The sequence below is a fragment of the Oncorhynchus clarkii genome, chromosome 15, assembly GCF_045791955.1.
Source record: "Oncorhynchus clarkii lewisi isolate Uvic-CL-2024 chromosome 15, UVic_Ocla_1.0, whole genome shotgun sequence".
Classification (NCBI taxonomy): Eukaryota; Metazoa; Chordata; class Actinopteri; order Salmoniformes; family Salmonidae; genus Oncorhynchus; species Oncorhynchus clarkii.
In genome coordinates, this window is record NC_092161.1 from 30,743,173 (window position 1) to 30,761,095 (window position 17,923).

The following is a 17,923-nucleotide window of genomic DNA, read 5'->3' on the forward strand; positions in this document are numbered from 1 at the left end:
AAATCGGTCTTCTTTTCGATATACAGATGTTTGATTTAGTTTATTTGGAATTTTCCTAATGGATCATTTTCCTAATGGACAATTCCACGTTGAATACTGCATGGTGATGGATTACGGCCACACCATCTGTTTGGTGAGTAGGGATGAAATTATTCCAAGACTGCAGCTCGTTGTTGGAACACATATTTCCCTACTTCAATCAACCAGTCCATTTTGAATATGTGGTAATACTGTCCTCCTTTGGCAAGGAATGTAGTTCATGTATCCCATCAATTAGATACATTTTATACGCATGTATTTCTGTAGGCCTAATGGGAGCTTATGCGCGCACTCGGGATGCTTGTGTAGAGGGAGCTGTGTTGTTAGACAATGTCATGTTTTGAATGTTTTGACAGTTTAAATGTTCTCAATATTTGGCTTTGGAATTTCAACAACAAAAAAAATGTTTAATCCCTGGAATCATTTCAAGGTCATATTTCGTAATGCATTTAACGTTTTTAAAACATTCTAAACTGAAATCCAAAACGATGATAGTTTCTTTAAAAACCCAACCGAATCAGAACAGACCTCAAAAAGCACTAAATGCTCAGCAATAGACACAGCCTATGTGGGTGCTAGGGAGGCAGGAAAGGGAGGATGAGGGGAAGGTGTTCAAGAACATGGACACGTAGGATAGAGCTTCATAGTTGCCTTAATGTTGAATTAACTCTATCTCAGAGTGTTGGTGTAACAGGACATAAAACTGAGGTGCATTGTGAATGTCAGCTAGTTCCTGAGACCACTGCTCTCAAAACTGGTGCGTTAACCACAATTCAAACATCATTAATTTGCCCTTGTTGCCTCCACTTTGAAAAATGTATTGTTTTAATGGGGATCCTCCACAAATGAACTCAATGTCAGCAGGAATTTCAGGGGGGTTCCAGTGAGGGGGATTTCAATAGAGGCAGAGGTGGTCAACAATCTCCCTCACATTTCCATTTAAACTTATACAGGTATTATACATAACCGGTATTTGGTCCCCTCGGCACTCTGCTACCTGCACACATCAACACAGATCTATTTAAAAAATATAAAAAAGTTTTCTGCTGTTTAGCTTTACCCACATTGTGTTTAGTTTGTGCGTGTGTGCGTCTTTGAGTGTGAGAGAGTGACATTTGAATTCCAAAATGAGTCCCGACTCTATCACTTCCAGAGTGAAGCACTCAAATATTTAATTTCCTGCTGGAGAGGAATTGGAAATCTCTTATCGTCCTTTCATTGCCCAAACATTGCCTATCTCACTTGCTGACTTGTGGCACAGCCTCTTCCCAGAAACCTGGGGTATCAGCCAGACGAGAGTACATCTCCGCATTCACAGGGTTCGTCTCAAATGACACACTTTTTCTTGTGTAGTGCACTACTTTTGACCAGCGCTCATAGGGCTCTGGTCAAAAGTAGTGCACTATGTAGGGAATAGGGTGCTATTTGGGATGCATTCACTGTGTGGGAAGCGTGCTGGGAAGGGATTTCGGCTTAAGGTGAAAGCCAAAAGGGAGGGAACGAGCCAATGTGATCATCTTGAGAACGTACTGAATCCACAAACAGCCAAAGGCTGCTGCAGCGCCAAACCACACCATGTTGTCTTGAGGTGAACAGTGTGCATGTGAGAGATTACAACCACAAACCAGTCTCACGTACACAATATCCAAGCCATGTGACTGCAACATGGAGAGGGTGTCTAAAGTAATGATAGCTGTGGCCACCAGTGGAGGATGCGGAGGGAAGGACGGCCCATAATATAGGCTGGAACCGAGCGAATGGAATGGCATCCAACACATGGAAACAGCATAATTCCGCTCCAGCCACTACCACATGGCCGTCCTCCCCAATTAAGGTGCCACCAACCTCCTGTGGTGGCCGCAGGTTTAGCACACATCTTCACTCTTAGGAAAAAGAAGGTGCTATCTAGAACCAAAAAGGGTTATTTGGCTGACCCCATAGGAAAACCTTTTGAATAGCTATTTTTGGTTCCAGGTGGAACCCTTTTGGTTTCAGGTAGAACCCTTTTTAGCTCCATGTAGAACCCTTTCCACAGAGCGATCTACATGAAACCCAAAAGGGTTCTACCTGGAACCAAAAAGGGTACCTGGAACAGTGGCGGTCGGTGCCGTTCACTATACCCATCATGAGGTTGCTACATCCTATGAATCAAAGTTTACAAGTCGAGAGAAATTTGTGTAGTCAAGGTGACAGATGTTGACATATTCAATACCTCCTTACAAACTCTTGCCTGCATCTAGCTGATCTAGGGTGTAATCATTAGTTTCTAATGGACAAATTCAGGTATGTTTATCCCCGTTTTGTTCCATTTGCTTCTCTATAAGAAAAGTTTTTCAACAGAATCGGCAGAATGAATACACCCCTGATCTCACACACAAACACAGTTCACTTTCATAGCATCCACATACAAACAGTATGATCCCTTTGATCGTTGTATAATTCCTTCTCGCATCTACACTCGCTCTTCCTCTGACCCTTGTGGACTTCAGTGCACAACACATCAGCTGTCTGTGACCAGGCACAAAAAACTACTTTCTAAGCCAAACTGCTAACCTCTACACACAGCCTACATCGTTGTCACCATATTAGCATACGTCATAGTCTAGTAAACATAGCTACTTCAACTAACGTGTTAGTAAACCTACTACAATCATGCAGTACAGTGTACATTCAACAAGCAGTTTAGCAGTTACACTGGCGAGCCCCAGTGGCAATACATTTATAAAACCAAAAGCTTACCTTGACTTGGAAGAGTTCCAGTGTTGGATAGCCATAGCCAGCTAGCTAACATAGCATCCCTCTCTGTTTGGGCTGGGTGTTTGAATGGGCTAAACTTAACTGCATCTGGCTTAAAGGCCTTTGACACAACCTCTATCTTCCCCCAATGTCATCTACACTCACTATCTGTTCAATAAAATCTGAAAATACCAACAACAACAACAAATTTAAGCAATGCTAGATGTGTATTTAGTATTTCATATTTAGTGCATCTCATCCACTCTACATTGTACCCATCATCTCTCTGCATCGTGTCCTAGCTTTGGGCTTGTTTTTAGTGTAATTTCTATCAGATCCATCAGTGTGTGTGTCCTTTAACCTTGGGAAACATGGAGCATGGCAGAAAACGCTAAGGCGATTAGCCGCGGCTAAGTGATAAGATACGGGACAATAGGGATGTACCATACTGTCTCACAGCAGAGGCAACTCTAAGAGGACAGGACACTCCTTATCCTCCATTTAAAACCAGAATGAGAAATAGGCTCTTTCTCCCTTTGAATCTAGCAGAATGATTCAGGCTGCGTCACCAACGGCACCCTATTCCCTATGTAGCGCACTACTTTTGACTTGAGCCGTATGGAAAAGGGTGCCATTTGGGACACAACCTCAGTATATGTGCTGATTAGCCTTGCTAGACACATTAGCCAGGTGAGAGGATGGCTGTGGCCCTGTGACACTGTATTGTCAGTAATATGGTGCTAAAAGGGATAGCGTGGTCTGGGTCCACACGGTCATTCAATTCATCTTCTATCTCCAAGCGCTAATGTGTTTTTATTGCTGTCTGAAGGCTCAGTAAGCAGGTTAATGTAGTAAGAGCGTTTATGAGGAGGACACAGCGTGATGGATCATACTGAGATGGTTCAATGTTGGACTCCATCTATGTCAGCCATGACCCCCCACAGTCCCATTCATGTGGCTGTGTCATGACGTGACTTTGCTTCATTAGACTGAATAAACAATGAACTAAGACCGTGCACATGTCCACCTTTCAAGGCCATGCAAGCAGTAGCAGAAGAATATTCACCCATTTCTCATGATTGAGACACTGAGACTACTAGTGGAGGCTGGTGCGAGGAGGATGGCTCATATAATGGTTGGAATGGACTAAATTGAATGGTATCATTCCATTTATTCCTTTCCAGACATTACTGATGTACAGTTGAAGTCGGAAGTTTACATACACTTAGGTTGGAGTCATTAAAACTCGTTTTTCAACCACTCCACAAATTTCTTGTTAACAAACTATAGTTTTGGAAAGTCGGTTAGGACATCTACTTTGTGCATGACACAAGTCATTTTTCCAACAATTGTTTACAGACAGATTATTTCACTTGTAATTCACTGTATCACAATTCTAGTGGGTCAGAAGTTTACGTACACTAAGTTGACTGTGCCTTTAAACAGCTTGGAAAATTCCAAAAAATTATGTCATGGCTTTAGAAGCTTCTGATACAAGATCAGATATATCTTATACCTATCAATATAGGTACAAAAGTATCTATATCCACAGTAAAACGAGTCCTATATCGACATAACCTGAAAGGCCGCTCAGCAAGGAAGAAGACACTGCTCCAAAACTGCCATAAAAAAGCCAGACTACGGTTTGCAACTGCACATGGGGACAAAGATCGTACTTTTTGGAGAAATGTCCTCCGGTCTGATGAAACAAAAATAGAACTGTTTGGCCATAATGACCATCGTTATGTTTGGAGGAAAAAGGGGGAGGCTTGCAAGTCGAAGAACACCATCCCAGCCATGAAGCACAGGGGTGGCAGCATCATGTTGTGGGGGTGCTTTGCTGCAGGAGGGACTGGTGCACTTCACTAAATAGATGGCATCATGAGGCAGGAAAATTATGTGGATATATTGTAGCAACATCTCAAGACATCAGTCAGGAAGAAAAAGCTTGGTCGCAAATGGGCCTTCCAAATGGACAATGACCCCATGCATACTTCCAAAGTTGTGGCAAAATTGCTTAAGGACAACAAAGTCAAGGTATTGGAGGTATTGACCCAAGTTAAACAATAGTTAAACAATTTAAAGGTAATGCTACCAAATACTAATTGAGTGTATGTAAACTTCTGTATGTAAACTTCAGTGGGAATGTGATGAAAGAAATAAAAGCTGTAGGGCCTCCTGGGTGGCGCAGTGGTTAAGGGCGCTGTACTGCAGCGCCAGCTGTGCCATCAGAGTCCCTGGGTTCGCGCCCAGGCTCTGTCGTAACCGGCCGCGACCGGCCGCGTCCGTGGGGCGACGCACAATTGGCCTAGCGTCGCCCGGGTTAGGGAGGGCTTGGTCGGTGTCTCATCGCGCACCAGCGACTCCTGTGGTGGGCTGGGCGCAGTGTACGCTAACCAAGGTGGCCAGGTGCACGGTGTTTCCTCCGGCGCATTGGTGCGGCTGGCTTCCGGGTTGGATGTGCGCTGTGTTAAGAAGCAGTGCGCTTGGTTGGGTTGTGTATCGGAGGACGCATGACTTTCAACCTTCGTCTCTCCTGAGCCCGTACGGGAGTTGTAGCGATGAGACAAGATAGTAGCTACTACAACAATTGGATACCACGAAATTGGGGAGAAAAAAGGGGTAAAATTCAAAAAATAAAAATAAAATAAAGAAATAAAAGCTGTAATAAATCATTCTCTCAACTATTATTCTGACATTTCACATTCTTAAAATAAAGTGTTGATCCTAACTGACAGGGAATGTCTATTCAGATTAAACGTCAGGAATTGTGAAAAACTGAGTTTAAATGTAGTTGGCTAAGGTGTATGTAAACTTCCGACTTCAACTGTACTTCCATTTAAAATGCCACCACTTATAACTATGTTTTTCAGGCTATTGTTTTGCCACACCCTTCCCGCTTTGTGAACCAATGTGGATAATATGTAGATTTATACACACCACTCTCTCTGCAGCCCAAGTGGCTTAGATGTGCCTCCCCTTAAGAAAAACATTTGAAGTTAATGTGATAACATATGACAACATGGGGACACAAAATTTCAACATGCGATAACGTGAAACAACATCAAATCTAATTGTATTTGTCACATGCACCTAATAGAACAGGTGTGGACCTTACAGTGAAATGCTTACTTACAAGCCCTTAATCAACAATGCAGTTTCAAGAAAAAAGTGTTGAGAAAGTATTAACTAAAATAAACTGAGGTAAATCAATTTCAATAACACAAAAATAAATACACATTATAAAAAAACGTTTTTTTTAAATGACCTAATTTGCGATTTGAACTTCCAACCTCTTGGTTGCTAGGTACCTGATGTTCCTGCTGCGCCCCCAAGACTGTGGACATAATGGCGATTGACTATACATATATTGCCAAGAATACTTTTTAACCCTTTGCTTAAAATATACTTGAAGGTGTTATTTCTATAAAATTACAGTATGCTGCTGTATTCCGATTTCGATAAGGCCTAGATTCAATCAGTTCAAGTGTTAAACGGCGATAGCCGACAACCGCATAACTAATGTTTTTGGCGGTGTCAGAAGTGGAACTTCATTGGAGCTGTCAAATCGTTGTGATTGTTGTCACGAAGCTACACCCTTCCCACTGGCGTTAGAAGTTCCGAATGGGAAAGGGAAGGCTAAATAGAAATAATGACGCTTAAATTAAAAATCATTCAACAAAATAATGAGGATTTCTATCAGCCGAATCGAGGTGTAGATTACTTCTCACGTTCCAGTATTCAAACTTGTGAACAAGGCTGCATGGGATTTCTCTTAATGCGACTCCGTGCTGCCAATGACAATGTCCACTTTAGGCATAACGCCGGGAGCCGCTTGTGAATTGAACAGCTCGAACGCAGCTCCACCTCCGACACGTCAAAACATCAGCTATGTGGACGGCGGCTGTAGACAACATGCAACATTACTTGCTAATTGGCAGCATACTGTAGTACCGGCAGTTTATCAGAATATTGCACGGGTAGCTTTCAGCAAGCTCTTTTTTTTGTTATCTCAGTTAATGTGTTCTGTTCCTAAACAGTACGTTTCTACACGGTCAGTACTCAAGTCTTGTTAAAGGCTGACATAAGTGCATGTGATATTAAAGCGCCATACAGTATTTATTTTATAGCTAGTCACAATGTCATTGTAATATTCACTTCCCTGCCTGCCATCAGGCCAGGAAGTGTGACAGATTAGCTAGAAAAAGTTACTGTGAGATTGGCAATAACTGACTTGCAGCCAGTTGATAGTAAGTTATAGAAAATGTAACATTAACTTTCTGTGAACCAGCTGCTATGAAGCTACTGGTAAATGCACAGTAACATCTGAACAGTGCAGTTCTTCATTGTCACAAGTTCATACAAAGACTGCAGAACTGACAGTGTCAAAACAGGCGCTCAATCTTAAATCAACATAACATTTCCACGGACGGTTGCCACAATACAACATATTTTACACCAAAAATGCTAATGAGCCCAAGCCAGCACATCAACTCCACCTATATTTCAAAGTGCAGTAATGATTGTACCTTATATTGCATATATTGTGTAGAAACATATGCTAGATTATCCGCACATGTACTCTAAAAGGTACAGTGTGAATTCAAATGTGTACTTCTGAAGGTGCCTTGCGTGTGTACCTTTTTAATATGTTTGTAAATCAGGGAACATTGTATTGTAACCATACTCTTATTTTTGAGAGTGTTTGGATATATGTTCTTGGTAACAAATTAGTACCTGGTGGCACTGCTGAGAGATGAATGCACTCCATGGCAGTTCAAATCCTGAGAGCATTGTGTGTTAAAAAGCCGCGTAAAAGTGTACCATAACGACACATTTTTGCTTTCATATTTCACGTGACATTTGTTCCAAAAACAAGTTCCCCTCTCACTCTGAGCGCTGGGAGCACAACGGATCTGCTAACACTTCAGACTAACAGCCTAGGCACTACTGTGGAGTAGCTGCCTCCAACAGTGTAAGGATTGGCAGTTTGACTCTGTACTCTTCTCCCAAACACAGACAAATTGCCTTCCAGGGAAGAAAAAGAGAAAAGGGGCATTCCAGCTCTAGTTTCACTTTTGGTGGTGGTGTTGTTTTTTGGGCCCCAGTTTTGGTTTTATGAAGTAGTTGAGAGGGAATTAGATTTTTTGTTGTTGTTGCCAAATGGATCATCTCTGCTAAGGAGAAGGGTATGTCCCCCTATGAGGGACTGATGAAGGATTTTCCCAATTCATTGTAACACAGTGGATAAGACATTTTGTACAGAGAGGTCATGTTATAGTTGGGTCCAAATCTTTGTGCGCTGAGACAAAGAGCTCAAACAAACACAGAGACGCACGCACGCACGCACACAAACACACACAATAAAAGTCCCAATCCCAAGCATAGCTACGTTATGAGGGGACCAGGAACCAGCTTCCCACTATCCAGGGGACCAGGAACCATTTGCCTGAGGAGAGAAACATGAAAAGGTGAGATCCGGTAGTTAGTGGGAAGCAGTAACCTATAAGGGAGGGTTGACCTTAAATGGCCCCACAAACTCGTGCTGCAGAGATGGTTGTATTTCTGAAGTTTTTCCCATCTCCACAGAAGAACTCTGAAGTTCTGTCAGAGTGACCATCACCACCAGTTCTAAGTCACCTTCCTGACCCTCCTTCTCCCCCGATTGCTCTGTTTGGCCGGGCGGCCAGCTCTAGGAAGAGTCTTGGTGGTTCCCAACCTCTTCCATTTAAGAATGATAGAGGCCACTATGTTCTTGGGGACCTTCAATGCTGCAGACATTTTTTGGTACCCACACAATCCTGTCTCGGAGCTCTACTGAAAAGTCCTTCGACCTCATGGCTGGGTTTTTGCTCTGACATGCACTGTCAACTGTGGGACCTTATATAGACAGGTGTGTGTCTTTCCGAATCATGTCCAATCAATTGAATTTACCACAGCTGGACTCCAATCAAGTTGTTGAAACATCTCAAGGATGATCAATGGAAATAGGATGCACCTGAGCTCAATTTCAAGTCTCTTGCAAAGGGTCTGAATACTTATGTAATTAATGTATTCTGTTTTCATTAGGGGGTATTGTGTGTAGATTGACGAGGAAATGTTTTTATTTACTCCATTTTAGAATAAGGCAATAACCTAACAAAATGTGAAAAAAGGGAAGGGATCTATATACTTTCCGAATGCAATGTATACATTTATATTTAGTTAATTTAGCAGATGGTCTTATCACACTATAGTGCCATCAGACTTCTGGTACCAATGCAGGGTCAAATGGGGCCACAAAATTAGGAACCGCTAGAATTTTTTTAAATATAAAAATATTTTGAAAATACAAGTTATAGCTCTCAAAAGTATGTTGTTACATAATATACTGGAGCTTAGTTTAGCCCAGTGTAATACAAATGACAAAATACATATTTCAAATGCATTGAATGGGATGTTAATTGCTTAACTAACTCAGGAACCACACCTGTGTGGAAGCACCTGCTTTCAATATACTTTGTATCCCTCATTTACTCACTTGTTTCCATTATTTTGGCAGTTACCTGTATGTAAATCCACTTTGACAGGCCATGTTTTAGCAAACAGGTTTGATTAGCACTCTGGACCTCCCTGTTTTCCTGTGTGATGATGGAGATCAATAAGGCATTGAGCCAGGAGAGGAGGGAGCTGCCTGGGGCACTGGTGGGTGGCTGGTCACTAATTAAACCAAGAAAGAGAATAGAAAAGTAAACAAATAAATATACAAGCACAATAAATAAATAGACCCAGAAAGGAATGCTGCCATAAATCTGTAGGAGCTGAGAGAAAAAAAAAGCTGTGAGGGTCATCACTTCATTAGCTCACTCCTGCTATGATCAATGGGCCAGCCTCCAGTGGGGCTCACACACAATCACACGCACGCACACGCGCGCACGCATGCACACACACACACACACAGACACAAACACACACATCAGTGGGAATCAAACATGATGAGAATATAGAACAGGGTGTTCCAATGTTATCTTATTATCAGGCTTTCAGCTTTGATTGACAGAGGGCAGGTTTCAATTGACTAGTAGTAGTAGAAGTAGTATTGGTAGTTCAAACTTAAAAGATGCAATATGTAACTTTTTGGGCGACCCGTAAAAATTCACATAGAAATATGAGTTATAGAGCTGCCATTCTCATAGAAAGCAAGTCTAAGAAGCGGGAGATCTATTCTATGTGCGCTATTTCTATGCCTTCTGTTCTTAAGTTTTATTTTTGCATCTTTAACTTTCGGTTTTGCACACCAGCTTCAAACTGCTGAAAATACAATATTTTTGCTTATTGAAAATTCATTTCACAGCGGGTTAGATGGTACAATGATTCTCTACACTATATATTGATGGTTTTGTCAGATAAACTGAAATTAGGCGAACTATTAGAATTTTAGGGAAGAGGAAATGGCGGTGCGATTTCTGCATATTGCACCTTTAAGAAAATAATCACAACATTATTATGTTAATGTGATCTTCAGAGTTGGAGGTGTCAGTTAGTGATTCATAACTGGCAACCCAGTTTGGACAGGTTTGACTCTGTCTCGTCCCACAGACTTGAAGATGACACATTCACATTCATTTATGGCTCTCCGTAGGACAGTCAATCATTATGGAGTCTCCTCTCCACACACCCACCTTATCAAACTGGACTGTCATTACTGAAGAGTGTCTGATAACTCTCAATATCTCCGTCCATTTTCTCCCATCCAATAACACCATGTGCTAACCTTGGTTTGGGATTATCTGCACCTTTCGCCGCACCTGCTACAACAACTCTAAATCAGTGTACACAACCACTAAACTTAGATTTTATATCTCATGCCTCTGCTGAAGCACGCTGCTCATGAATAGCTAAACAGGCTAAGCCACAACGATGCTAATCTCCTCCTTCAATACACACGCACGCACACACACACACACACATATACACCGTATCTGCTGCTGAAGGCTGAGCTAGATCCGGAACCTTCCGTGAATGGTTGGAGGAGAATTGTTACCAGAGTTGTTATGATTAGGCTGTAAATGCTGAACAAGGCATTTACAGTATACAATAATAATTTCAGCATCATATCATTTGTTCAAATGAACTTTTAATCACAAGCATCAGGCCTGTTTATGAAGAGCGAGGCCCTACAGTGACAAGAAACAGAGAGGAGCAGCATCCATGAGTGATGAGTGTCCCCTACTGTTGAATGGGAAAAATGCAGTGAAAGTGTGTGTTCAATCTCTAAGCACCTGGTAGACGGATTGTGCCAATTGTTTGTGCATGGGTGCGTGTGTGGGTGGCTGTGTCTTGAGTGTTTGGGTCTGTGTGTTCAAGAGAGAGATTCTAAAGGGTGTTTTGGCTGTGTTTCTCCAGCGATGCCAAAGGAGAGTTCTGCAGAGCGGAAGGGCACACACCCCCTGCACACTGGACTGATCCTGGGCATCCTCATGGTCATGCTCATCATGGCTGCCACAGTCCTGGTCACCGTCTACATCTACCATCACCCCACCTCGGCTGCAAGCCTATTCTTCATCGAGGTGAGTCTTAGCACTATCACTACTCTATGAGAGGCTACTAGCAGCTCAATGCACATTTGCGATTCCCTGCAGGAGACCGGGGTTCAATCCCGGTGAAGGGAGCACCCGTCTCACGATATCTCCTCTTCACCTATCTCCCACGGCTTCTCATCTGTGTGTCCATAAAGCATAAAACATATCAAAGAAGAGTGACTCTCCATCCACTCTTCCCCCAAAAATAAAAAGTTAATGTACAAAGACGAGTATTGCTTTGACTTCTCAAAAGTCCAAAGTATCCACTAGATTTAAGTCCCTTTGGTCTGGAGTGTCTATATGTTGGTCAGATATGTGACCTGAAGTACCTGAAGTACTGAAGAACAGCAGGCCGAGACCCATGCTAGCCTGAGGGTAGTCTCTCTCTCTCTCGCTCTGCCTGTCAGGTTTGAATATGATGTGTGCTTTCCTAATCTACCCCAGCAAATACTTAATTCCCAGGTCAGGCTATATGTCAGCCAACAACCAGACGCCCGTATGTGTCCCAAATTGCACTACCTTTGACCAAGGTCCATAGGGCTCTTTTAAAAAATAGTGCACTTTATGGAGGATAGAGTGCCCCTTGGGATGCAGCCCCGCCAAAAACACACTGTAAAGGATAGCACACTTCATAGTTTTTCAGTTTATCCATTTCTCCAACTCATAAAAATGCATGATTGCTTTCACAGGGTGCAGGCTTGGTTCTTTGTTGATAAATGCCTACGAATGCTTCGACAATGAAATGGTTTCGGTTTCATTTGTACGGTTTGGAAACTGTAATGAGACGGATTGACGTTTAAACATCTAGAGAAAATAAACGACAAACGCATAATCTTCAAGGTCAATAGCGCACCATGAGCCAATCCCTCGAACAAGGAACAATTTCCCTGAGAGAATTCAAATGCTTCTCTCGATGAGCTTTCATCGCTCACCGAGTGGTTTAGTACATGGTATATATTAAACGGGCGAGTTTCAATTAATCTCATACAATACATCGGCTTCAATCATGCATGCCTAAGATACCTCAGATATTATTTCTCGCCGTCTGTGATACAATGTACTTTGCTTATTACTTATTACTAACGCAATCTATCATAATTCAAATGAGAAGGGCAAGCTAGCTACTGACAGCTCAGCTGACACAGGACGTAGCACAGTGGCCTAACCCTGGGCACAGGCCAGTGGCATTGCTAACCTTTGGTCTTTGACCCTAGTCTGAGACCTCAATGACCCTCATGACCTCTAACATGTTTATATACGGTCCTCTAAGGCCGGGTGGACACTACACGACTGTCAAAATCCTTACATCGCTGAGCCTCTCACATTAAACGGGTGTCTTTCGTGTCGTTTTTTTGTCTTGCCAACGTAGTGGTGCGCACACTCAAATGATCTGGTGGGGTGTCACACACGACTAGATTCTTGGTCATGAGGATTCTCCGTACCACCACATTGTCTTGCAAAACAATGATATGATGACGTGATAAGATTGTTAATGTAGCTAGAACAAGCTGTGGCTCAAAGCAGCCTCATAAGTTTTCAGTCAGACATTTACGCTTGCCATGCAGAGTTGACATTTCTATCCAACATTTTGAATTGAATAACATTAATTGTGATCTTCAGAGCGGTAACGATTTGACACTTTGGCTTTGGTTAAAGGCAAGTACAAATGCATACTGGTAGTCATTGCTCCTGCTCGAGAGTTATATTCTGGGTGATGCGAAACAATGTCATCTGGCTTCTTCTCTGGCGAGCTCTCATTGGCAATTGCTGATCATTGTTCTCAAAACTTGTTGTTGCATATCTCACACTACAAGAGCTTTGCAGATTTTGTGCCGATAAAATTAAACATGTTTGAAAATGTCTGGGACAGCGAAAAGACATGATCGGTAGCCTCAGACTCTGTCTCTGACCCGCTCACATTAAGCAAGCGTCGGTGACAGCTGCACACCCCGAGTGGGCAACAACATGGGGATTTTGTCTCCGATCTCAAATAAATGTAATTGGGGCTAAAATCTTGTACTGTACACCCGGCTTAACCTGTGACCCCTTTCCCCTTCTCCAGAGACGTCCCAGCAGGTGGCCGGCCATGAAGTTCCGCCGAGGGTCCGGTCACCCGGCCTATGCGGAGGTGGAGCCCGTGGGCCAGGAGAAAGAGGGCTTCATCGAGTCTGAGCAGTGCTAAAGGGCATCCCCCCCACCACACACACACACACACACACCCCGCCGTGCCGCTCTCCCCCCTCCCGTATTGCCCCCCTTGCGCCCGCTCCACAGGGACTGACACACCAGTATTGCCCCAGAAACAGGCCTTCCGAATCTGCCATACCCATGGCGACTGATTGACGCTGGTCTCTTGTTTTGTTGATTAAAACACTCACTGTCAAGATTGTAAACTTAAATTAGAAAATTGTGGAGGTGTTAATTTGAAAACCCCACACTCTTGCTGGTTGTTGAAGAGTGGGCCTTGTGTTTGGTGGACTACCATGGTGGACTACCATCTTCAACCCTAGCTTGTCCAACAGAGAGCTGATCTGAGAGCTTAGGGAGGGTCACTGCCAGAGGGACTGTGCTGTAGGTAAACCTTGAAAACGGATCTCAAGTCAGCTCTTCGTCCAAGTCCTCAAAGTCTCACACTCGTGCTGGTTGAAGTGACTGACTGACTGACTTGTTGGGGACAGAGGGAAAGTAGCCACGTTTATACCTGGTGCTAACATGCGTCCTTTGTCCTGATCTTGTCCACATTTTGATCGTGCCAACATTTTAAGACATGTGTAGATGATTAAAAGACACATTGTGATCGGATTGTGATCAGATCTTCCTGACCACCTCCGGAGGTAGTCAAGCACGCATTGTGTCTGGATATCGATTAAGTGTAAACAGATGTGGATGGTCAAACCATTTAAATCATCATAATACCGGCCTTTAAAATAATTGACAGGTATCAAAATTGACTTAGGGGCTTCAGTAACTGTCTTAAAACAAATAATCCATATTATTTTAAAGAATATCTGTCAAATAATTTGCATACAGGGAGGCATGAGCTAATCTGGTCACAATGCGGGCACAGTGGACGGATAAGAGACACATTTTAATACTATGTGTGGAGGCGAAAAAACCTTGATCGGATAGTGATTGGATCATATTGATCAGATCACGAAACTCGCATGTCAGCACAAGGTGTAAACTAGGCTATTGAGTGGGTTGTACAGAGTAACTGTGATGCAATGGGGGAGTAGGTGGAATTATACAATATATTTTTCAGAAACAATACTGAGTATGTGAACAGAGATCTCGACTTTAAATGTTGGTGAGGTTATATAGACTTTACATCCTTTTGGGATTTTGCAAATGTACTTTTTTCGTATTTTGTTTCTGTTGCTTTTTTTACTTGGGTTTTCTCATAATCAGTGTGGGGGGGTTTTATCTTGCTTCCCACTACCACAATAAGGCTTCTTTACCATAGCTTTTACTCCATAGTGTGGTTCAATAGTGTGATATGCTCTTGCTACTGCCACTCATCCCACCAAGGAGTAGCAGTCTGCAAGTCTGGAAATGTTCAGTTCTGTCTCTTTTGTTCAGCTCTGGAATCTCTTTTTTTTCTCATTTTGTCAAAGATTGTGTGGTTTTTGCTTACTGAGAAAACCTCTGTTTTCCACGATGGGGTGATGGGCACACTCTTCTCTTCTCATTGGTTTGATTGCTCCCTTATTAACATACTGTATGTTGTTGTTATTTTTTTTACAGTGATTTCAGTACTGCCGTGCCATTATTTCCTTGACTGGAGTCTGCTCAAACATTTTTTGCACAAAAGGTTTTTCCATGCACATATATCTTTATTTCATTTGACTTGTGGTACTAATGCAAAATTGCAAGACAGGCGCTTGTGACTGTGTGTGGTTGTGTGTATGCATGGTCTAAATGTGAGTGATTGAGTGTTTGTGTGCGTGTTGTGTTTGTGTGATTAGATATCCACCTGCTTGAAGGTGGGTCAGTTTGAGCTGGTTCTGTGTAATTGATGCTGATTGGTTGACCTGAGGTACATTAACAAGATGTTATGAGACGCGTTGGCGATACATTAAAAAACGTACCTGGCATGAGTTTGCCTGGGTTTTGAATTGTGGTATACAGTGTGGTTTTCAATAGCAGTTTGACCTGCTGCTGTTTCAACCTGAAGAAGAATCTAAATTGTACAGGACTGGAGGATTCGTGTTATATGGAGTGAGATATCTGCCGAAACGAGTCAAAAATGCATTTTTTTTAGGAAATCTCTAACCTCCATACTGTTCCAAGTCAATATGAATGGCTGACTAGTACATGCCATTTAACCCTAGCATAGCAATGTATATACATGGGCCTACACCTTTGTAGATTGACTCTCAAAACATTTGCAGATTCGGGTTATTAATGAAAAAGCATACATATGATATATTATATTACTATTTGGTTTTTCTTTTTGAGTGACCTTCCTAATTGTTTTTTTTTTTTTCAAATGTGAATGAATGTGTCAATCATTGCAGAACTGCTGTTGCTGGTCGATATAACGGACAAGGCTTTCATACATTGATCAAATCAAACAAAATTCTGATTTGTATACTGTACCAAGACTGACCGAACAAATACAATGAAATGTATTTCACCATCATTTGTAGATTGAGCTGGGAAATATGCCTTGGGTTACAATGGTACATACACACGGTACTATTTAGAATTACAAATAAATAGATTATACAAAATATATATATCTCAAATGTGCAATATAACATTCATCAAACTTCATTATGCATTTTTTTTTTCTTTTCAAAAATGTAGTGATAATGATTGGGAATTATTTAGGGTTACATCATTGATGATTAATTAATCCCCCATTGCACTGAGACCAAAGACCCATCCCAATGTTTATTTTGTCAACATACGTTCTCTACCGTGGAGACCTCTATGTCCCATGTTCACAATCTCTCACTTCATTCACCACCAAGTCCAAATCTATCTCGCCCCTTGACGTTAAATCAAACCACTATTTTCATATTGCACTCACCACTTTGAGCACACCGCCACAGGCCTACATTCAACTCAAAACACACGCAGAGACATGGGCACACACACACACACACACATGCGCGCACATGCTCGTATAGGATGAATGATTCATCACCTTCGCCAGAACTCAACACAACTCCATTCATAACAAGTCCATCTACAGAGGTGGAGTTACTGAGCACAGCAACCATCTACTGAACATTACGCTTATTTTCCAAAACAGTGTTAAAGAGTCGATGGGCTGGGGGGGTGAGGGGGGGGCACACGTGACTACCTTCACAGATTTTCCATGCCTACAGCCAAATACCATAGTCCCAAATGCTTCCCTATTCCCTACAAAGTGCACTAGACAGGGAATAGGGTGCCATTTGGGACGCAGTCACTGCTTTGAGATTTGCTCAGTCTTCCCTTGTGGAGAAATGCTGTGTTGTTTGAGCTCTCTGGGACATCTGCTTGTTCTGCTGCCACCTAAAACTGCAAATGTTTTTATAACCACTCAAATGTATGCCCCAAATGGCATTCTATCCCCTATTTGGTGCACTACTTTGGACCAGGGCCCATAGGGCTCTAGTGAAAAGCAGTGTACTATAAGGGAATAAGTTGGCATTTGGGACGCAGCCGAAGTGGCCCGAGGATAGAGCTGATAGAGGGGTTTGAGTTTTGTAAACAAACTTGGAGGATGAAGTGGGGGGCATTCAGTAGGCCTAAGTGTTCAGTCTGCGTTAGACAGTGATTGCAACACTTTCAAACTAGTTGTTTGGGAGAAGAAAGCATATTCAAGTCACTCCAGTAATCACTGAATGGCCTGATTGCTTTCAACCAACATTCTCATAACATGCTTTTTAGAATAAGAAAAGCAACATTTTCTGCGTTTAGACAGGCAGACCAATTCTGATCTTTTTTTCCACTAATTGGTCTTTTGACCAATCACATCAGATCTTTTCACATCAGATCTTTGTCAAAAGACCAATTAGTGAAAAAAATATAAGAATTGGGCTGCCTGTCTAAACGCAGCCGTTGTGCTGTTGTTGAGATTAGAATACTGCAGAGTGCTGTTGCTTTTTCTACAGACGAATGACTTAAAACGAACAATGTAGCTCATACAGGTACAAGTCTTGTTCCACGGTGATTGCCTGAACTCAAAATGGAGGACGGAGGAAGCTGTGACCCTATGTTTTGTTTTCCGATCTCATTACAAAACTCTTTAGGACATGACAACGAGAGACTCAAAAATCACACAGTACCCTAGCTGTCTGTAATTTCTGTAACTACTGTCATTTTGATTACATTTGAAATAAAGAATGTTGTTTAAATCTTGTTTTACACTTTTCTGTTCACCTCAAATGTCCGACTTAGTAGTTACTGTTGTGACATTGGGGAATTGTACACTACAAGTATAAGTCATCATTAATACCTAAGTAGCAACACAAAAGAGACAGCCCTGGTGACCATGCTGTGCTGCCCCTCTCGGTCAGTCTCTTATCCTCCCCCCGGTGAGTTCTGTGTTTCCCTTCCCTCCAGCAGAGTCCCTCGTGGTTTCCTTTGAAGGC

General features: G+C 42.3%; 1 protein-coding gene across 1 annotated transcript in view; it reads left to right on the forward strand.

Annotated features, from left to right (window-relative positions):
• LOC139367198 (plexin domain containing 2b) overlaps positions 1-17,686 on the forward strand; it is a 179,285-nt gene extending 161,599 nt beyond the window's left edge. The window contains exons 13-14 of the mRNA XM_071105364.1: positions 11,161-11,324; positions 13,399-17,686. Of these exons, the coding sequence (XP_070961465.1) occupies positions 11,161-11,324; positions 13,399-13,518 (284 nt within the window). The 3' untranslated portion in view covers positions 13,519-17,686. The remainder of the gene's footprint in view (positions 1-11,160; positions 11,325-13,398) is intronic.
• The last annotated feature ends 237 nt before the right edge of the window (positions 17,687-17,923 follow it).